Below are 23,183 nucleotides of genomic sequence, written 5' to 3'. Positions count from 1 at the left end.
ACAATCATAACACACATATTCTTTTACATAATAAATAATGGAAGGAAAAACGTTCTGTAGAGTTAGTCCCTGGTGAGATAGGCGTTTACAGTCTGAATTGCCTCTGGGAAGAAACTCCTTCTCAACCTTTCCGTTCTCACCGCATGGCAACGGAGGCGTTTGCCTGACCGTGGCAGCTGGAACAGTCCGTTGCAGGGGTGGAAGGGGTCTCCCAAGATTTTGTTTGCTCTGGAGTTGCACCTCCTGTTGTATAGTTCCTGCAGGGGGGTGAGTGAAGTTCCCATAGTGCGTTCGGCCGAACGCACTACTCTCTGCAGTGCCCTCCTAAAGTCCATGATCAGCTCCTTCGTTTTTTTGATGTTCAGGAGGAGGCTGTTATCCTGGCACCAGAGTGCTAGATCAGCCACCTCCTCCCGGTAGGCCTTCTCATCGTTGTCTGAGATCAGGCCCACAACCACAGTGTCATCAGCAAACTTAATTATTGAATTGGAGCTGAACCTAGCAACACAGTCATGTGTGTACAGGGAGTACATAGGGGGCTGAGGACGCAACCCTGCTCAGCTCTCCATGCTGGCGTCGGACGTGATGCCAAGTTAAACTCTGTCTGCAGGTGATCCATATCCCTATGTTCGCTGTATTTCCACCTGAATGCCTCGTGAGTGCCATTATTGTATCTCCGTTCACCACCAGTCCAGGTGCTCACCATCTCTCTCTCTCTAACATCTCCTTTAAACTTTGCCCCTTTCACCATCATGCTATGCCCTTTCGTTTTTGATACTTCCACCCAGGGAAAATGATTCTGACTTTTCACCTTATAATTTTTTTATAATTATATAACATTGCAATGGGTCTTCCCTGGAGATCGGATGTTCCAGATAAAACAATTGAAGTATTTTCAGTTCTCCAGTATTCTCCAATTCAGGCAGAATTGTGGTAAACGTCTTCTGCACCCTCTCCAAAGCCTCCACATCCTCCCTGTAATGGGGTGAGCTAACGGCACACAATATTGCAAGTGATTTCAAGTGAGCTGCAACATAGAAACATAGAAAATAGGTGCAGGAGTAGGCCATTCGGCCCTTCGAGCCTGCACCGCTATTCGATATGATCACGGCTGATCATCCAACTCAGTATCCCATCCCTGCCTTCTCTCCACATCCCCTGATCCCTTTAGCCACAAGGGCCACATCTAAGTCCCTATTAAATATAGCCAATTAACTGGCCTCAACTACCTTCTGTGGCAGAGAATTCCACAGATTCACCACTCTCTGTGTAAAAAATGATGTTCTCATCTCGGTCCTAAAAGACTTCCCTCTTATCCTTAAACTGTGACCCCTAGTTCTGGACTTCCCCAACATCCGGAATAATCTTCCTGCATCTAGCCTGTCCAACCGCTTAAGAATTTTGTAAGCTTCTATAAGATCCCCCCTCAATCTTCTAAATTCTAGCGTGTACAAGCCAAGTCTATCCAGTCTTTCTTCATATGAAAGTCCTGCCATCGCAGGACTTCCAAGGTCCTGCCATCCCAGGACATGACTTCCTGATTGTGATAGTGAACAAGTGCAGTCCCGCTCCCCCAACGCAGTATATCAGCAAACTGCGCAGGAGCAGCCGACGGGCCCACACTGCACAGCCACGCATTCAAATTTGTGCAATTGACAGTAGAAATTAAGTTAATAAAGTGAAGAGAAGACCCATGGAGGCATTTGTAAAATGGAAGGAAACTTACCCATGGGTCCCCGTTGTGAGGCTAGGCAAGTGGAGGCGAAAAGAAAAAAATAGCGTTTTGAAAATCGGCAAAAGCCCCAACTGCGCAGGCGCAGCTGACAGGTTTCCGTTGTGACAACAGAGATCTCCGTTGTGACGCGGATGGGAACCCTCCCCCAACTCTCCAGGCACCGCCGGCAAGTGCTTTAAATTAATTTAAATTTTAAATGTCAATAACTTGTAAAATATAACATAAATCTGAATGACACTTGGCTAATGCACACCCCAGGACAATGGTGAGTACGGTGGGCCTAAATGTGTGGCACAGTCATGTACTGCTTTGGCAACATTTCGGGAATGCCCAGACTGATGAAGGTAAGCATACCACACGTCTTCTTTACCAGTCTATCTACCAGTGTTACCACTTCCCCCAAGTCTCCTGTCATTTACTGTATACATTCCCCTTGTGATTGACCTCACAAATTGCAACACCTCACAGATCCAGATTAAATGCCATCTGAGATAGAAAACATTTTTGTTTAGTGTCATACAGCAAATAAACAGGCCTTTCACCCTAACTGGCCCATGTTGACCAAGCTGCCCCAACCATACTCGTCCCAACACACCGTGTTTGCCCATATCTCTCTGACCCTTTCCTGTCCACATGCCTGTCCAAATGACGTTTAATTGTTGTTATAGTACCTGCCTCAATTACTTCCTCCGACAGCTCATTCCATATATCTGCCACCCTCTGTGGGAAATGTTGCACCTCAGATTTCGATCCCCTCTCACATTAAACCCATGTCCACTGGTTCTTGATTCCCCCTACCCTGGGTTAAACACCCTATGCATTTACTCTATGTATTTCCCTCATGGTCTAATACACTTCTACAAGCACCCCTCCTGTGCTCAAATAAATAATATCCTTGCCTGCCCAACCGATCCCTGTCCTTCAGGCCCGCAAGTCCTGGCCACAGGTATGTAAATCTTCTTGGTACTTTTCCAGCATAGCAAAATCTTTCCTGCAGCAGGATGTCCAAAACTGACCCCAATTCTCCAAATGTGGCCTCACCAACATCTTGTACAACTGTAAAATACATCCCAACTACTTTACTCGGAACCCTGACCTATGAAGGCTAATGCGCCGAAGATTTCTTGACAATCCTAATGGCCTGTCATGCCACCTTCAAGGAACTATATACATTCTCTCCTAGATCCCTCTGCTCTACAACACTCTCCAGAGCCTTGCCATTCACTGTGTAGGTCCTGCCCTGGTTTGTCGAAGTGCAATAGCTTATAGCAAGCCACACATTGTGAATCAAAGTGATCATTATTAATATAATACAGAGAACAGCACACACGCGACTGGGGAGGGGTTTCCCAGGGCTCTCTATATTTACCCCCCCCCCCCCACCCCCCTACCCAGCGCAGAACCGGAGGAATGAAAACGAACTGGCAGATGAATGAGCTGCTGCCTCATCACATCCACCAACAGGGATTGTGCCCGGGGGAAATCGGCACCCAGTAACAGCTGGAGGATGTCAGAAACCGTAAAAGTCCAGGTAAAGAGACAGGGGCCAAAGATGAGCATAACCGTACGAAACCCATATGCCCGGGTGGAGCTGATCTTTGCCGCAGTTAGAGAGCGGCCCCACCATCCGGAACAGGTGTCCACCCCTGATGGAGGCAAAACGCTAAACTCCGCACCCGTGTCATCGAGGAACGTCGCCCCAAATGTCAGTCCCAAGCGTAGAGGCGGCGTTTCTGGCCAACCGCCGTAGTGACTACTTGCGGGCGGCCCCGGCGTTTCCTCCAGTGGATACAGGGCCCATTCGCTGGGCCTTCCAAGGCACTGCCGACACCCGATCGATTGCAGCGCCACGCTGCTGCTTGGACTGCCAAAGCTCGTCCGCACGCTCCACTAGCTGCAGGGGTTCAGCGAAATGTTCACTTGCGAGGAGCAGGTGAATGTCGTCCGGCATCTGCTCCAATAAGGCATGTTCGAAGCGAAGGCAGGGCTGATGCCCATCCATTAAGGTTAGCATTTCACTCATCAGTACAGATGACTTGTGATCGCCGAGACCGCCCACGTGCATGATCATCGCTGCGCGGTCACGGCGGCTGAGCCCAAAGGTACGGTATAGGAGCACCTTGAGGCCTGCGTATTCCTCCGCAGCTGACGGCACGCGTAGGTAATGGACCAGGCGACCAGCCATCTCCTGATCCAGCGCGCAAACCAGGTAATAGTAGCAATGTTACAAAATTTTGAGATTTAAAAAATCAAGTCTGCAATTTATCCCATCAGATAAAGCATAACAATAAGTTTAATTTGACACCAAATTCACTTTCATATCTCAAGTATTAAAAAAGTTATGACCATTTTCATACTCGGAAATTAGCATCTTGTTCCCTATTGATTTTCAATGGGCATTACAAAAAAGCTGTGATCTTAGATAGTCAAAAGCCATTTCTTAAGGAAAGATTAACATTTTTAAATAGCCTAAGTGTCCAAAGATTATTCACAAATAATTCACAATATAACATGATTTTTATATCTAATTTACATTAATTTATAGGCCAAATGGAAGGAATTTAGTGTTCAATTGCTGTAAATAAATCGGTTTTCTAGTGGGTTCATGTGGAACGCGCAGGTTTAGAATGTTGACAGCGCGCTGGATTAGTGCCCTCAAATGCCGAGAAAAATACTGGGGGATATAAAAAGCCCAAAATGAGCTACTCGCTATAGAAAATTATAATTATAGGGTTATATACATGCCCCATTTAATGTAAAAATAAGGTACATACCTTTAATTGTTTGCTTTATAAAACCCTGGGGCTGCCAGAGCTTGCGGAATGAACGAGAGCTTTTAAATTTATTATATCTACTCTTCGAGGCCTATAAAACTAATAATAGCTTTTGGGACCGGGTCTTGCAGCGATTCTCCGTTAATGATTTACTAGGCTGAACATCTGCGATTGGAACAGCCTAGTAAAAATCGGGTTTTAAACCCGCCCCCTCCAAACAGCTCCAAAATCACACACAAGGGGAGGGGCAGATGCTCAGCCACGATTCAGGTACGTTTTGTAACATACCTAGTAATAGTACTTGGTGTCATTGGCCGTGATGTGTGGAATATGGAACTGGGCCTCGACCTGCTGGAACCATAATTGGGGCTGCGATGTCCGGATCACCAGCAGCTTAAGCAAGACGGCATTCTGCTTAGCGCGTTTATCGTTGGCTGCTTCCATTGTGCAAATACAACATTACCGTTTTGTATCGTAGGGGTCACCACAATAGCGAGCCACGCATTGGGAATCAAAGTCATCTTTATTGCGTTAATACAGAGGACAGCACTCACGTGATTGGGGAGGGGTTTCCCAAGGCTCTCTCTATATACCAGGGCACACCCCTTAACCACGTGACGACATCTTCCCGCCAAACACAGTCACGTGACCCTGCCAGCCCAAGTGCCGAGGGTTTGCCCAGTAAGTGGCCCAACCACTAGGTGGCTCCTCAACCTTGCACTTTTCTGTATTCAATGACATTAATGCAGAAATGTGCATCAGTAATCCACAGCCCACTTGCCAAACTAATCAGGATCCTGATGTAATCTTTGACAGCCGTCATCGCTATATAACAATTACAGCACAAAAACAAGCCATCTCGGACTTTCTAGTCCCCGCCGAACACTTATTCTCCCCTAGTCCCATCTACCTGCACTCAGACCATAACCCTCAATTCCTTTCCCGCCCATATAACTATCCAATTTATTTTTAAATTATAAAATCAAACCTGTCTGCACCACCTCCACAGGACGCTCATTCCACACAGCTACCACTCACTGAGTAAAGAAGTTCCCCCTCATGTTACCCCTAAACATCTGTCCCTTAATTCTCAAGTCATGTCCTCTTGTTTGAATCTTCCCTACTCTCAGTGGGAAAAGCTTATCCACGTCAACTCTGTCTATCACTCTCATCATTTTAAAGAACTCTATCAAGTCCCCCCTTAACCTTCTGCGCTCCAAAGAATAAAGACCTAACTTGTTCAACCTTTCTCTGTAACTTAGTTGCTGAACCCCAGGCAACATTCTGGTAACTCTTCTCTGTACTCCTATATTTTGTTGACATCCTTCCTATAATTAGGCAATCAAAATTGTACACCATACTCCAGAATTGGCCTCACAAATGCCTTGTACAATTTTCACATTACATCCCAACTTCTATACTCAATGCTCTGATTTATAAAGGCCAGCACACCAAAAGCTTTATTACCACCCTGTCTACATGAGATTCCACCTTCAGGGAACTGTGCCTAGTTATTCCTAGATCCCTCTGTTCAACTGCATTCCTCAATTCACTACCATTTACCATGTACGTCTTGTTTTGATTTGTCCAGCCAAGATGTAGCACCTCACACTTATCAGCATTAAACTCCATCTGCCATCTTTCAGCCCACTCTTCCAAATGGCCTAAATCAATCTGTAGACTTTGAAAATCTACTTCATTATCCACAACCCCACCTATCTTAGTTTCATCTGCATACTTACTAATCAAATTTACCACACCATCGTCCAGATCATTGATATACATGACAAACAACAGTGGACTTAACACAGATCCCTGTGGCACCCCACTAGTCACTGGCCTCCAACCTGACAAACAGCCATCCACCATTACTCTGGCATCTCCCATTCAGCCCCTGTTAAATCCATCTTGCAACTCCATCATTAATACCCAACTATTGAACCTTCTTAACCAATCTTCCATGAGGAAACTTGTCAAAGGCCTTACTGAAGTCCATATATACAACATCCACTGCTTTACCCTCATCAATTTCCCGAGTAACCGCTTCAAAAAATTTAAGAAGATTAGTCAAACATGACCTTCCATGCACAAATCCATGTTTACTGTTCCTAATCAGACCCTGTTTTTCCAGATGCTTATATATATTATCTCTAAGTATCCTTTCCATTATTTGCCCACCACTGACGTCAAACTAACAGGTATATAATTGCGAGATTTACTCTTAGAACCTTTTTTAAACAATGGAACAACATGCGCAGTACGCCAATCCTCCGGCACTATTCCCGTTTCTAATGACATTTGAAATATTTCTGTCATAGCCCCTGCTATTTCTACACTAACTTCCCTCAATGTCCTAGGGAATATCCTAGAATATTCTATCTATAATACCACCCAATTTAGCGTCATTTGCAAACTTTAATTTAGAGATATGGCATGGAAACAGGCCTTTCAGCCTATCAAGTACACAATGCCCATCAATTACCCGTTCAAACTAGTTCTATGTTATCCCATTTTTTCATCCACTCCCTGCACACAAGGGGCTATTTTACAGCTGCCAATAAACCTACATGTCTTTGGGATGCCGGGGAAACTGAAGCACCCGGAGGAAACCCACACGGTGACAGAGAATATGCAAACCCCACGCAGACAACACTCAAGATCATGAACCTGGGTGTTGTGCATTGTGAAGCAGCAGCTCACTGCACCACTGTGTCGTTCACTTGTTAGTTGTAGCATATGCCTTCAGATGATGCAGCAAAGATTTTGTGGGATTATTCTTGCATCATCCACATTCAAAATATTATATATTACCCAGTAAATGTCTGCTGATGGATCACTGCTTTATCTTCAGAGAACTTGTCCGAAGAAGAATACAGACTGACCTGCCTTCTCCTGATTTATATCGCTGTCGCCCTGCCTTCTCTCGCCACGGACCCCATGTCTATTTACAATCAGGAGCACCAGGGTAAGTGGCAAATCCTATTTCCATCAGGGATTAAGCACCTAAACATGATACTAATGACTGGGAGTAATTTGCAATAGTTGGCAGCAGAGAGGAAATTACATGAAGGGGGTGAGGAGAGAAATAGGAGAGGAAATATTGGGGGTGGGAACAGCAAGAGGTGACAAAGAGACCCAACAAAGTGTGGAGATAGGGAGGGAAGAGAAGGGGGTGATGGAGAGTCAGAGAGACTATCAAGGGAGTGGACATTTTGCAGGAGAGAGGAGAGATTGCAGGAGAGAGAGGATTAATTTCAGGAGAGAAAGAGAGACTGACTGCACGAGAGAGATGTTCAGGGTGTTTTGGAGATTGCATGGGAGAGGGGTGAGAGGGTCTGGCTGTTATCAGGCAACTGAACCTTCCTCTCAACAGCAGGAGTCCGGTACTCACCTCCCATCTACCTCATTGCAGACCTTTGAATCATCTTTAATCTGACTTTATCTTGCACTGAATGTTGTACCCTTTATCGTTTTGTACTTGCTAGAAATGAGAAGATTGAGGGGGGTTCTTATAGAAACTTACAGAATTCTTAAGGGGTTGGAGAGGCTAGATGCAGGAAGATTGTTCCCAATGTTGGGGGGAAGTCCAGAACAAGGGTTCACAGTTTAAGGATAACGGGGAAGTCTTTTAGGACAGAGATGGGAAAAACATTTTTCACACAGAGAGTGGTGAATCTGTGGAATTCTCTGCCACAGAAGGTAGTTGAGGCCAGTTCATTGGCTATATTTAAGAGGGAGTTAGATGTGGCTCAGGGGATCAGGGGGTATGGAGCGAAGGCATGTACGGGATACTGAGTTGGATGATCAGCCATGATCATATTAAATGGCGGTGCAGGCTCGAAGGGCCAAATGGCCTACTCCTGCACCTATTTTCTATGTTTCTATGTTTATTCTTGATCTGTGCACTGTGGACAGTTTGATTCTAATTGTGTATGGTCTTTACTTTGACTGGATAGCATGAAAACAAAAGCTTTTCACTGTACGTTAATACACGACAATAATAGACTAGATGAAAATGCGAGGGGACTGAAAGGCGGAATAGTGAGGCAGCACTCTCCGCTGATACTCCCCAGCCAATGGTCTGCTGCTCTCAGCGTAGAGTGCTGTCTTTGTGCACAGGTCCAGTGGCTGAGTCTCTGTTCTGTTGCTCACGCAGTGTTTATCATTGGCTTGTGTCACCTTGCACATTCACTTTGTCCATCTTTTACACTCAGGTCACCGGAACAACATCCATTGTTTACCCAAAGCCATCAATGAGATTGCGGCAGCTCTCTACAACATTCACCAGCACGATGTCCAGCCCCATCTGAGGGAGTTCCTGGTGGTGAGTCAAAACTTGCCCGGTTGCAGCAGCATCTGCATGCATTTCATTACAATGTGCATTGTCCAAGCCACCAATAATTTCTCTGGAGCGTCAGAGGTTGAGGAGAGGCCTGAAATTGCTTGAAATATGCAGGATGGAAACAGACCCTTCGGCCTACCGAGTCCATGCTGCACTTTGATCACCCAGTCACACTAGTATTATGTTATTCCACTATTAGCATTCACTCCCTTCACACTAGAGCCAATTTATAGAGGCTGATTAACGTTGTAAAGCTGCACATTTTTGGGATGTGGGTGTCCCTTGTGGCTAAAGGGATCATGGGGTATGGAGAGAAGGCAGGTAGAGGATACGGAGTTGGATGATCAGCCATGATCATATTGAATGGCGATGCAGGCTCGAAGGGCCGAATGGCCTACACCTGCTACTATTTTCTATGCCTATGTCTATGAAACCTAATCACCTAGAGAAAACTCATGTGGTCACAGAGAAAACGTACTAACTTCTCAGAGACAGAACCCATGATCAGGATTGAACCCGTGTTTCTGGCTTTGTGAGGCAGCAACTCGACCAGCTGTGGCACTGTGCTGCTCTAATAGAAATATAGTAAACCTGTATCCAAGAAGACTTCACAGAGACACAGGCAGGCTGAAAATGTTAAAGACTGGATGGAATCGCTTTGAGGTGAGAGGGACAAAGTTTAAAGGGGTAAGATTCTATACAGAGAATAGGAGATGCTTAGAGCACACTGTCAGGGGTGGTGCTGGAAGCAGGTATCATTGTGGCATTTAAGAGGCATTTTGTCAGGCACCTGGCTATATAGAGAATGGAGGGATATGAATTAGGCAGAAGAGATCAATTTTACTTGGCACCCATTTTCTATGTTTCTATCATATTCAAGACCTACTTGATAGGTTGAAGGGCCTGGTCCCCTGCAGTGAGGGATACTGACCCTACTTAACAACAGACAATAGACAATAGGTGCAGTAGGCCATTCGGCCCTTCGAGCCAGCACCGCCATTTAATGTGATCATAGCTGATCATCCCCAATAAGTATATGAATGCGCGAAGTATAAGAAGTAAAGTTGATGAACTTGAGGCTCAATTAGAAGTTGGTAGATTTGATATTGTGGGGATTACTGAGACGTGGCTGCAGGAGGATCGGGCCTGGGAACTTAATATTCTGGATTTTACACCCTATAGAAAGGACAAGCAGGTGGGCAGAGGAGGGGGAGGGGTAGCTCAGATGGTGAGGGATGGAATTCAGTCCCTTGCGAGGGGAGACATAGCGACTGACGGGGTAGAGTCACTGTGGATTGAGTTGAGGAATTGCAAAGGCAAGAAGACACTAATTGGTATTATTTACAGACCCCCAAATAGTAGCCTGGATGTAGGGTGTAAGTTGCAGCAGTAGTTAAAACTGGCATGAAACAAAGGTAATGCCACTGTGGTGATGGGGGATTTCAATATTCAGGTAGACTGGGAAAATCAGGTTGGTTCAGGACCCCAAGAAAGATAATTTGTAGAATGCCTCTGAGATGGATTCTTCGAGCAGCTTGTAATGGAGCTGACCAGAGAAAAGACAATTCTGGATTTAGTGTTGTCCAATAAACCAGATATGATAAGAGAACTCGAGGTAAAGGAACCGATCGGAGGTCGGAGGTCGTGATCATAACATGATTAGTTTTAATCTGCAATTTGAGAAGGAGAACGTTAAATCGGAAGTGGCAGTGATGCAATTGAACAAAGGGGACTATGTCGGCATGAGAGGGGAGCTGGCCAAGATAGACTGGAAATTGATCCTAGCAGGAATGACGGTGGAACAGCAATGGCAGGAATTTCTGGGCATAATCCAGAAGACGCAGGATCATTTCATTCCAAAAAGGAAGAAAGATTCTAAGGGGAGCAGGAGGCAACCGTGGCTGACAAGAGAAGTTAGGGATACAATAAAACTAAAAAAAAGATATATAACACAGCAAAGAGTAGCTGGAAACCAGAGGATTGGGAAACTTTCATAGAACAACAGAAGAAAACAAAAAAGGCAATACGGGCTGAAAAGATGAAGTACGAAGGGAAGCTTGCCAGGAATATAAAGGACAGTAAAAGCTTATTTTGGTATGTTAACGGAAAAAGAGTAGGAAAGTCAAATGTGGGTCCCTTGAAGGCAGACACGGGTGAAATTATTATGGGCAACAAGGAAATGGCAGAAGAGTTGAATAGGTACTTCGGATCTGTCTTCACTAAGGAAGTCCCAAACAATCTCCCAGATGTACTGGAGGACAGACGATCTAAGGGGGTAGAGGACCTGAAAGAAATTTTCATCAGGCGAGAAATAGTATTGAGCAGGCTAATGGGAGTGAAGGATGATAAATCCCCTGGAACTGATGGTCTGCATTCCAGCGTCTTCATGGAGGTGGCTCTAGGAATAGTGGACGCATCGGTGATCATTTTCCAATGTTCAATAGATTCAGGATCAGTTCCTGTGGATTGGAGGATAGCTAATGTTGTCCCACATTTCATGAAAGGAGCGAAAGAGTAAACAGGGAATTACAGACCAGTTAGCCTGGTGGTGGGAAAGATGCTGGAGTCAATTATTAAAGAGGTAATAATGTGGCAATTGGATAGCAGTAAAAGGATTAGTCCAAGTCAACATGGATTTATGAAAGGGAAATCATGCTTGACTAATCTTTTGGAATATTTTGAGGATGTGACAAGTAAAATGAATGAAGGGGTACCGGTGGATGAGGTGTATCTAGACTTTCCGAAAGCCTTTGATAAGGTCCCGCACGGGAGACTGGTGACTAAAATTAGAGCACATGGTATTGGGGGTAGGGTGTTGACATGGATAGAAAATTGGTCGGCTGACAGGAAGCAAAGTGAAGGAATGAATGGGTCCTTTTCAGGATGGCAGGCAGTGGCGAGTGGAGTGCCGCAAGGCTCGGTGTTGGGACCGCAACCATTTACTATATATATTAATGATTTGGAAGAGGGAATTAGGAGCAACACTAGCAAGCTTGCGGATGACACAAAGCTGGGTGGCGGTGTGAACTGTGAAGTGGATGTTATGAGGTCGCAGGGTAACCTGGACAGGTTGAGTGAGTGAGCAGATGCAGTATAATATAGATCAATGTGAGGTTATCCACTTCGGCAGCAAAAACAAGGGGGCAGATTATTATCTCAATGGGGTTAGGTTAGGTTAGGTAAGGGGGAGGTATAGTGAGACCTTGGTGTCCTTGTACACTGGTCACTGAAAGTTGGCCTGCAGGTACAGCAGGCAGTGAAGAAAGCTAATGGAATGTTGGCCTTCATAACAACAGGATTTCTTGTTAGGATATCGAGTGACATTGTTAATTCAGAAACAATGGTTCTGAACTTAAAGAAAGGTAACTTTGACGGTATGAGACGTGAATTGACCAAGATTGACTGGCAATTAATTTTTAAAGGGTTGACGGTGGATATGCAATGGAAGGCATTTAAAGACTGCATGGTTGAACTACAATAATTGTTCATCCCAGTTTGGTAAAATAATAAATCAGGGAAGGTAGTGAATCTATGGATAACAAGGTAAATCAGGGATAGTATCAAAGCAAAAGATGAAGCGTAAAATTAGCCTGAAAAAGCAGCCTACCAGAGGACTGGGAGAAATTCAGAGTCCAGCAGAGGAGGACAAAGGGCTTGATTAGGAAAGGGAAAATAGATTATGAAAGAAAACTGGCAGGGAACATAAAAACTGACTGCAAAAGTGTTTATAGCTATATGAAGAAGAAAAGATTAGTTAGAACAAATGTAGGTCCCTTGCAGTCAGCAACAGGTGAATTGATCATGGGGAACAAGGGCATGGCGGACCAATTGAATAACTACTTTGGTTCCATCTTCACTAAGGAAGACATAAATAATCTGCCGGAAATAGCAGGGGACCGCGGGTCAAGTGAGATGGAGTAACTGAGTGAAATCCAGGTTAGCCGGGAAGTGGTGTTCGGTAAATTGAATGGATTAAAGGCTGATAAATCCCCAGGGCCAGATAGGCTGCATCCTGGAGTACTTAAGGAAGTAGCTCCAGAATTTGTAGATGCATTAGTAATAATTTTTCAAAACTCTTTAGATTCTGGAGTAGTTCCTGAGGATTGGAAGGTAGCTAATGTAACCCCCCTTTATAAAAAGGGAGGGAGAGAGAAAACGGGGAATTACAGACCAGTTAGTCTAACATCGGTAGTGGGGAAACTGCTAGAGTCCGTTATTAAAGATGGGATAGCAGCACATTTGGAAAGTGGTGAAATCATTGGACAAAGTCAGCATGGATTTACGAAAGGTAAATCATTTCTGACAAATCTTATAGAATTTTTCGAGGATGTAACTAGTAGAGTGGATAGGGGAGAACCAGTGGATGTGTTATAACTGGACTTTCAGAAGGCTTTCGACAAGGTCCCACATAAGAGATTAGTATGCAAACTTAAAGCACACGGTATTGGGGGTTCAGTATTGATGTGGATAGAGAACTGGCTGGCAAACAGGAAGCAAAGAGTAGGAGTAAACGGGTCCTTTTCACAATGGCAGGCAGTGACTAGTTTGGCACCGCAAGTCTCAGTGCTGGGACCCCAGCTATTTACAATATATATTAATGATTTGGACACGGCAATTGAATGCAACATCTCCAAGTTTGCGGATGACACTAAGCTGGGGAGTAGTGTTAGCTGTGAGGAGGATGCTAGGAGGTTGCAAGATGACTTGGATAGGCTGGGTGAGTGGGCAAATGTATGGCAGATGCAGTATAATGTGGGTAAATGTGAGGTTATCCACTTTGGTGGCAAAACAGGAAAGTAGACTATTATCTGAATGGTGGCCGATTAGGAAAATGGGAGATGCAACGAGACCTGGGTGTCATGGTACACCAGTCATTGAAAGTAGGCATGCAGGTGCTGCAGGCTGTGAAGAAAGCGAATGGGATGTTAGCATTCATACCAAAAGGATTTGAGTAAAGGAGCAGGGAGGTTCTACTACAGTCGTACAGGGTCTTGGTGAGACCACACCTGGAGTATTGCGTACAGTTTTGGTCTCCAAATTTGAGAAAGAACATTATTGCCATAGAGGGAGTACAGGGAAGGTTCACCAGACTGATTCCTGGGATGTCAGGACTTTCATATGAAGAAAGACTGGATAGACTTGGCTTGTACTCGCTAGAATTTAGGAGATTGAGGGGGGATCTTATAGAAACTTACAAAATTCTTAAGGGGTTGGACAGGCTAGAGGCAGGAAGATTGTTCCCGATGTTGGGAAAGTCCAGGACAAGGGGTCTCAGCTTAAGGATAGAGGGGAAATCCTTTAGGACTGAGATGAGAAAAACATTTTTCACACAGAGAGTGGTGAATCTATGGAACTCTCTGCCACATAAGGTAGTTGAGGCCAGTTCATTGGCTATATATAAGAGGGAGTTAGATGTGGCCCTTGTGGCTAAAGGGATCAGGGGGTATGGAGAGAAGGCAGGTACGGGATACTGAGCTAGATGATCAGCCATGATCATATTGAATGGTGGTGCAGGCTCAAAGGGTCGAATGGCCTACTCCTGCACCTATGTTCTATGTTTCTATTTCAGTATAGGAGTAAAGAGGGTCTTCTGCAGTTGTATAGGGCTCTGGTAAGACAACATCTGGAATATTGTGTGCAGTTTTGGTCCCCTAATTTGAAGAAGAACATCCTTGTGATTGAAGCAGTGCAGCAGCGTAGGTTCACGAGATTGATTCCTGAGATGGCTGGGCTGACATATGAGGAAAGATTGAAAAGACTAGGCTTGTATTTACTGGAGTTCAGAAGGATGCAGGAAAAATGTTCCCAATGTTGGGCGAGTACAGAACCAGGGGCCACAGTCTTAGAATTTAGGGGAGGTCATTTAAGACTGAGGTGAGAAAAAAACTTTTTCACCAGAGAGTTGTGAATTTATGGAATTCCCTGCCACAGAGGGCAGTGGAGGCCAAGTCGCGGGATGGATTTAAGAGAGAGTTAGATAGACCTCTAGGGGCTAGTGGAGTCAAGGGATACGGGGAGAAGGCAGGCATGTGTTATTGATAGGGGATGATCAGCCATGATCACAATGAATGGCGGTGCTGGCTCGAAGGGCCGAATGGCCTCCTGCACCTATTTTCTATATTCTATGTTTCTCTGATGCCAAGCTAAACTAATCTCTCCCTGCACCTGATCCACATCCCTTCATTCAAACATGCAGAATAGTGAATGGCTTAGATAGAATGAATGTGTAGAGGATGTTTCCACTCGTTGGAGTTTCTAGGACTAAAGGTCATAGCCTCAGAATTAAAGAACGCTCTTTTAGGAGGAAGATGAGGAGACATATCTTTAGTCAGAAGGTGGTGAATCTGTGGATTTTCAGCCACAGAATGCTGTGGAGGCCAAACCAGTAGACATTTTTTTAAGGCAATGATTCTTGATTAGTACCGGTATCAGAGGTTTCGGTGAGGAGGCAGGAGAATGAGGTTACGAGGGAGAGATAGATCAGCCATGATTGAACGGCACAGTTGACTTGATGGACTGAACGGCCTGATTCTACTCGTCTTCCCTAGGACATGATTCCCTGCAGATCCAAGTGCCTATGGAAAAGCCTCTTAAATACCACAATCACATCTGCCTCAACCATCACCTCCAGCAGCACATCCCAAGCCCTACCACCCTCTGTGCCCAAAAAATAATTACCATCTCCTTTGAACTCCTGGGAAAAGGGTTGTGACTGTCTACCCTATCTATGACTTTCATAATTTTATATGGTTCTACCAGGTCCATATGAACCTCAGTCTCTGATGTTCCAGAAAAAACAATTAATTTGCTGCCCGTTAAAGTAACGAAGCAGAACAGATTTCACAATGACTGGATCCTTCCCATCCTATTGTTCACTTCTTTCCAGCCCAAAGCAAATATCGTGGCTTTCCCTTTCCCGAGTGGAAGGGGCCTGGTAAATGTCAGAGCCCGAAGACGAGAAATATAGATAGGAAAGGTTCAGACCGAAAGCAGGCAAATGGGACTGGCCCAGATGGACACCTTGGTCACCATGGACAAGTTGGGCCAAATGGGTTGTTAACACGCTGTAGGACTGTATGTCATCTAGTATGTTCATTAGAAACGGGAATAGTCCCCGAGGATTGGCGTACTGCGCATGTTGTTCCATTGTTTAAAAAGGGTTCTAAGAGTAAACCTAGCAATTATAGACCTGTTAGTTTGACTTCAGTGGTGGGCACATTAATGGAAAAGATACTTAGAGATAATATATATAAGCATCTAGATAAACAGGGTCTGATTAGGAACAGTCAACATGGGTTTGTGCCTGGAAGGTCATGTTTGACTAATCTTCTTGAATTTTTTGAAGAGGTTACTAGGGAAATTGACGAGGGTAAAGCAGTGGATGTTGTCTATATGGACTTTAGTAAGGCCTTTGACAAGGTTCCTCATGGAAGGTTGGTTAAGAAGGTTCAACTGTTGGGTATAAATGCAGGAATAGCAAGATGGATTCAACAGTGGCTGAATGGGAGAAGCCAGAGGGTAATGGTGGATGGCTGTTTATCGGGTTGGAGGCAGGTGACTAGTGGGGTGCCTCAGGGATCTGTGTTGGGTCCTTTGTTGTTTGTCATGTACATCAATGATCTGGATGAAGGTGGGGTAAATTGGATTAGTAAGTATGCAGATAATACAAAGATAGGGGGTGTTGTGGATAATGAAGAGGATTTCCAAAGTCTACAGAGTGATTTAGGCCATTTGGAAAAATGGGCTGAAAGATGGCAGATGGAGTTTAATGCTGATAAATGTGAGGTGCTACACCTTGGCAGGACAAATCAAAATAGGACGTACATGGTAAATGGTAGGGAATTGAAGAATACAGTTGAACAGAGGGATCTGGGTATAACCGTGCATAGTTCCTTGAAGGTGGAATCTCATATAGATAGGGTAGTAAAGAAAGCTTTTGGTATGCTAGCCTTTATAAATCAGAGCATTGAGTATAGAAGCTGGGATGTAATGTTAAAATTGTACAAGGCATTGGTGAGACCAAATTTGGAGTATGGTGTACAATTTTGGTCGCCCAATTATAGGAAGGATGTCAACAAAATAGAGAGAGTACAGAGGAGATTTACTAGAATGTTGCCTGGGTTTCAACAACTAAGTTACAGAGATAGGTTGAATAAGTTAGGTGTGGCGGCTCCTAAGGGTCGTCCCATTATACTGCCGAACCCCTCGGCACAGGAGTGGTGCAGTCCGGAGGCGGTCCTTAGCCGGAGGGTATAAAAGGCAGGGTTTGGGTGCCATCTTCCCCTGGTTTCGTCTTCCCCTGAACCGGGAGGAAATAAAGTAAAGTGCTTCTCAAACTGCGGACTACTTGCCTCATTGTGAGACCCACGCACTACATTGGTGACCCCCGACGCTCCATTGGCATCATGATGGAGACCGAACAAAGCCCTACCTCCTCACACGCCAGCCCGACCCTGTCTCTGGACGCGGTCTCCGTGAAACTGCCCAGCTTCTGGACCACACGGCCGCTCATCTGGTTCCAGCAGGCGGAGGCCCAGTTCAACCTGCGGGGCATCACGGTCGATGCCACCCGCTTCTATTACCTGGTGGGAGCCCTCGACCAGGATGCGGTGGAAGAAGTATCGGACTTCCTCGCAGCCCCCCCGGACAATGATAAATATCTCGGCCTGAAACAGCTCCTGCTCCAAATTTACGGACTGAGTAGGATGGAGCGGGCAGGTAGGATCCTGCATATGGGGGGCCTGGGCGACCGGCGGCCATCTACCCTCCTAAAGGAGATGGTGGCGCTACTAGACGGGCACACGCCGTGCCTGTTGTTTGAATATACTTACCTGCATCTGCTGCCGGCCTCCATTCGATTGCAACTCACCGACGCCTTGTTTGCCGACCTTCGGGCCCTCGGGAGGCGCGCCGACGCCATGTGGATGGCGCGCCCTGATGACGTCAGCGCGCTGGGCGTCAGCAGAGACGAGGTCGCGCTGAGGTCGACGCGCCGGGATGGCGTCAACGCGCTGGCCGTCGGCAGGCACGCCGATTACGTCAATGCGCTGGCCGTCGGCAGGCACGCCGGTGACGTCAACGCGCTGGCCGTCGGCAGGCACGCCGACGACGTCACCCCAGCAGCTCCCGATTTCCTCCGGTGGGGCGGGGGAGCTGTGGAAGGAGTGACAGCTCCAGCCCGACGGCCCGCTCGATTACCCCCAGTGGCAGTGAGGGGTACTGCACCTGCAGTCCAGCGCCAGCAAGCTGCAGGCACCACCAGCAGGGGCAGGCAAGCTCAAAATAGCACGAACACAAGGAGCTGGTGCTATTTCCATCAGCACTGGGGTGCTGCAGCACGGCAATGCCGCCAGCCATGCACGTTCCCGGGAAACGCCTGGGCCGGCTGCCAATAGTCCCCGCGGTGGCCGGCCAAATTCACCGCCTTTTCGCTTGGGATCGGCGCTCCGGGACCCGCTTCCTCATGGATACAGGTGCGGAGCTCAGCGTCCTGCCCCCTTCGCTGGCCGACATTCGTTCCGGTAAGCGGGGGCCCGTCCTCACCGCGGCAAACGGCAGCCCCATCCGCACATATGGACTGCGCATGGTTCCCATCGTGCTCGGCTCCTGCCATTTTTCATGGAACTTTACCGTTGCCGACGTCTCCCAACCATTGCTCGGGGCCGATTTTCTCCGGACGCATTCCCTCATGGTGGACGTCGGGCGTCAGCGTTTGGTCAACGCCACTACAATGGAGCCGATCACGTTGCGCTTGGGTCAACCGGTGGGACGGCCACTGGCGTCCGTGGACTCCCGATTCGCACGAATCTTGGCTGCGTTCCCGGACATTCTCACTCCGCAGGTTCATTCAGCAACCCCCAGCCACGGGGTGGTGCCTTATATCCCAACTACCGGCCCACCCCTCCATGCACGAGCACGACGACTGCCACCAGATAAACTGCGTCTGGCACGGCGGGAATTCCGCACGATGGAGGCCTTGGGGATCGTCCGCCCTTCGAGCAGCCCTTGGGCGTCCCCACTCCACATGGTCCCTAAGTCAAGCGGGGGCTGGCGACCTTGTGGGGATTACCGACGGCTGAACGCTGCAACAACAGCGGATCGATACCCCGTACCCCACATCCAGGACTTCACGGCCCATTTGGCTGGGGCCACATTTTTTTCAAAAGTGGACCTGGTACGGCGTTATAACCAGATCCCGGTTCACCCGGATGACGTACCCAAGACGGCTATCATCACGCCATTCGGGCTTTACGAGTTTACTCGGATGCCGTTCGGCCTCAAAAACGCTGCACAGGCCTTTCAGCGCCTCATGGACGGGGTTTGTCGTGACCTCGAATTCGTGTTCGTGTACCTGGACGACATCCTGGTGGCCAGCCGCTCGCAGCAGGAACACTGCGCTCACCTTCAACAGCTCTGTCAGCGGCTCAGCGAGCATGGTTTGGCCATCAACCTGGACAAGTGCCGTTTGGGGGTCAACGAAATTGACTTTCTCGGCCACCGCGTGACTGCGAAAGGCGCGGTTCCCCTACCTGACAGGGTTGACGCCGTCCGTCGGTTTCCCCGCCCACGCACGGTGCGTGGCCTGCAGGAATTTGTCAGCATGGTGGCATTCTACCATCGTTTCGTGCCATCCGCGGCCCACATCATGCGGCCCCTTTATCAACTTCTGGCGGGTGGGCAGCAGAAGAGCGTTGAGTGGACCCACGAGGCGGAGGCAGCTTTCGACGGCGCGAAGGAGGCCCTTGCTCGGGCCGTGCTGCTGGTGCACCCGCGGGAAGATGCCCCGACTGCTGTCACTGTGGATGCCTCGGAGTCGGCAGTTGGTGCTGTACTGGAGCAGCTGACGGGCGGAGTTTGGCGGCCTCTGGCCTTCTTCAGTCGGCACCTCAACCGCGCGCAGACCAAGTACAGTGCGTTCGATCGTGAGCTCCTGGCTCTGTACCTGGCTGTGCGCCATTTTCGTTACTTCCTGGAGGGCCGCCCGTTCACCGCCTACACCGACCATAAGCCGCTCACTTTCGCCCTGCAGAAGGTTTCCGACCCCTGGTCCGCACGTCAGCAGCGGCAGTTAGCTTACATCTCCAAGTACACCACAGCCATCCGCTACGTCAAGGGGAAAGAGAACCGGGTGGCTGACGCATTGTCCCGCCCTGCTATAAATGCCGTGTTCGAGGTGGCGCCCGGATTGGACTATTCTGCTCTGGCGGCGTCACAGCTCACGGACGACGAGGTGCCCACCTACCGGACTGCCATCTCCGGCCTCCGTCTTGAGGATGTCCCTCTCGGTCCTGGGGGTATGACAATCCTGTGCGATGTGTCGTCCGGTCAGCCGCGCCCCATCGTCCCTGCCACCTGGCGCCGGAGAGTGTTCGAGGTCATCCACGGACTGGCTCACCCATCAATCCGGGCGACAACGGCACTGGTGGCAGCTCGCTTCATGTGGCACGGTCTGCGCAAGCAAGTTGCCCATTGGGCTCGCACCTGCATCCCGTGCCAGACAGCAAAGATCCAGCGCCATGTCCGCGCACCTCTCCAGGAGTTCGGTCTACCTCACCGGCGGTTCGACCATCTCCACGTGGACGTTGTGGGGCCCCTTCCACCGTCCCGGGGCATCACCCACCTTTTGACCATGGTGGACCGCTTCACGCGGTGGCCGGAGGCCATTCCGTTGGCTGACACCTCATCGGCTTCGTGTGCTCGTGCGTTGTCCGCGCACTGGATTGCTCGCTTCGGGGTGCCGGCGCACATCTCCTCCGGCCGGGGGCCACAGTTCACCTCCGAGCCGTGGTCAGCCATGGCTCGCTTGCTGGGGGTGCAGCTGCACCACACCACGGCTTACCACCCGCAGGCTAACGGTCTGGTGGAGAGGTTCCACCGGCAGCTGAAGGCGGCATTGAAGGCACGGCTCACCGGCCCGGACTGGATGGACGAGTTGCCGTGGGTCATGCTGGGCATCCGGACCGCTCCCAAAGAGGACTTGGCCTCATCATCGGCGGAGCTGGTGTACGGGTCGACACTCACAGTGCCCGGGGAGTTCGTGCCGTCGGCGCCGGAGCAGCAGGAAACGCCCTCCTCCACCCTTCAACGCCTTCGCGAGCGAGTTGGCAGGCTCGCACCCGTCCCGACATCCCGCCATAGGACATTTCGCCCACACGTGCCAATGGCCCTCACGGACTGCCCATACGTCTTCCTGCGCCGTGATGCCCACCGGACGCCACTTCAGAGGCCGTACGAGGGCCCGTTCCGGGTGCTGGAACACGGGCAGTCGACTTTTGTCCTGGACATGGGGGGCCGGCCGGAGGCCGTGTCGATTGACCGTTTAAAGCCGGCGCACCTGGACATTGACCAGCCGGTGCTGGTTGCTCAACCTCGGCCCCGAGGGCGTGCCCCCTCACGACTCCCTCCACCTGTCACTCCACCTGTCCTCCCGCCGGCCCCTCGACCTGTCCCTCCACCTACGCCCCCGCAAGCCCCGGGTCGTGCGCCCGCCGGTGCGTTTTGTGCCTCTGGCTCTGGGGGGGGTCCTGTGGCGGCTCCTAAGGGTCGTCCCATTATACTGCCGAACCCCTCGGCACAGGAGTGGTGCAGTCCGGAGGCGGTCCTTAGCCGGAGGGTATAAAAGGCAGGGTTTGGGTGCCATCTTCCCCTGGTTTCGTCTTCCCCTGAACCGGGAGGAAATAAAGTAAAGTGCTTCTCAAACTGCGGACTACTTGCCTCATTTTGAGACCCACGCACTACATAGGTCTTTATTCTCTGGAGCGCAGAAGGTTAAGGGGGGACCTGATAGAGGTATTTAAAATGATGAGAGGGATAGACAGAGTTGATGTGGACAAGCTTTTCCCTTTGAGAATAGGGAAGATTCAAACAAGAGGACATGACTTCAGAATTAAGGGACAGAAGTTTAGGGGTAATATGAGGGGGAACTTCTTTACGCAGAGAGTGGTGGCGGTGTGGAATGAGCTCCCAGTGGAAGTGGTGGAGGCAGGTTCATTGGTATCATTTAAAAATAAATTGGATAGGCATATGGATGAGAAGGGAATGGAGGGTTATGGTACGAGTGCAGGCAGGTGGGACTAAGGGGAAAAAAATTGTTCGGCATGGACTTGTAGGGCCGAGATGGCCTGTTTCCGTGCTGTAATTGTTATATGGTTATATGGTTATCTAACATTGAAGGCCAAGGGTCACCTGGGAGCAGCCAGAGGGAAGGGTCATGGATGTAATTACAAAGGTCACTGGGAGCAGAATTAGGGAGGATGTTAGCGTCACAACATCGAGAGGCAAGCACCCTGAGTAAGGGGTCAGGGAGTATCCATAGACAAGGGTCAGGGGAGGATCAGGTGGGGTGGAGAAGACTGACAGGGAAGGGTCAGAGCAGAATATCCAGGAAGGTCAGAGGGGAGGGGGTCAGAGTGCAGAGGGTCAGAGTGCAGAGCGAGAGAGTGTCAGAGGGGAGTGGGAGAGGTGTCAGAGTGAGAGAGGGTCAGAGGCGATAGAGTCACAGGAAACCATGGGACACGGTCAGAGAAAAGACTGAGAGAGGTTAGAGTATTTCTTGTGAGTAAACAGTTGAAGGCTTATCTGCTTGTGTTCAGAAGGCTGAGGGAGGACCTGGACGTATGGTGTATGATCCTGAAGCTTGCTATCAGTTTGGAGGTGAGGTGCTGTTAGTTTAGTCTGAGCAGACAGTGGGATGTTATTTTCATCTGATTGTGGATGGTCACAAACTTTCATATGCGTTTTGTTTTGTTTTGTTCCTTGTTTAGTGTGCCTCAATGAGTCTTCTGCAGATTGGCCAAGAAACGGATAAAGCTCTTGTGAGGAATCGGGAGTCAGTTTATCTCATTCTGCATATGGTAAGCTGCACCTTCATCACGTCAGCACTTTGTGGAGAGGGTTGTGGACCATTGCAGTAATCTCAGCCTCTCCAACCCCACCTCAGTGCAGCCAGTATCGATCCTTGACAAAGACACATGGTCTGCTAGTGTTCTGGCAACTGCCACCTCTCAGTCCACCATCTGAACAATCTTGTTCCAGATAAACCAAAGCACACTTTCACCTTGAAAGGGGGGGGGGGGGGGGGGAGGGGGGGGGGGGGGGGGGGGGGGGGGGGGGGGGGGGGGGGGGGAGCAGCTGGAGGCTGCTGTGCACATTGACACTAGTGGCATGGGTACTACAAAGTGAATATCGTAAGTTAGGCAGAAGATTTTAAAGCAGGACTTTGAGGGTAGTGATCTGTGGGTTATTATCACAATAGGGTTGGGTTAGGTAAGGGGGAGATGCAGCAAGACCTCGGTGTTCTTGTACACCAGTCACTGATAAGACCACATCTGGA

General features: G+C 48.6%; 1 protein-coding gene across 1 annotated transcript in view; it reads left to right on the top strand.

Moving 5' to 3' along the window:
* Positions 1 to 23,183, top strand: part of LOC129714287 (nck-associated protein 1-like) — a 204,256-nt gene that overhangs the window by 173,273 nt on the left and 7,800 nt on the right. Inside the window, exons 28-30 of the mRNA XM_055663845.1 lie at positions 7,361 to 7,474; positions 8,724 to 8,833; positions 22,615 to 22,704. Of these exons, the coding sequence (XP_055519820.1) occupies positions 7,361 to 7,474; positions 8,724 to 8,833; positions 22,615 to 22,704 (314 nt within the window). The remainder of the gene's footprint in view (positions 1 to 7,360; positions 7,475 to 8,723; positions 8,834 to 22,614; positions 22,705 to 23,183) is intronic.

This window comes from Leucoraja erinacea, chromosome 38, assembly GCF_028641065.1.
Source record: "Leucoraja erinacea ecotype New England chromosome 38, Leri_hhj_1, whole genome shotgun sequence".
In the NCBI taxonomy this organism is placed as follows: Eukaryota; Metazoa; Chordata; class Chondrichthyes; order Rajiformes; family Rajidae; genus Leucoraja; species Leucoraja erinaceus.
The sequence above is the reverse complement of the archived record's forward strand: the minus strand, read 5'-3'. Positions and strand labels throughout refer to the sequence as shown.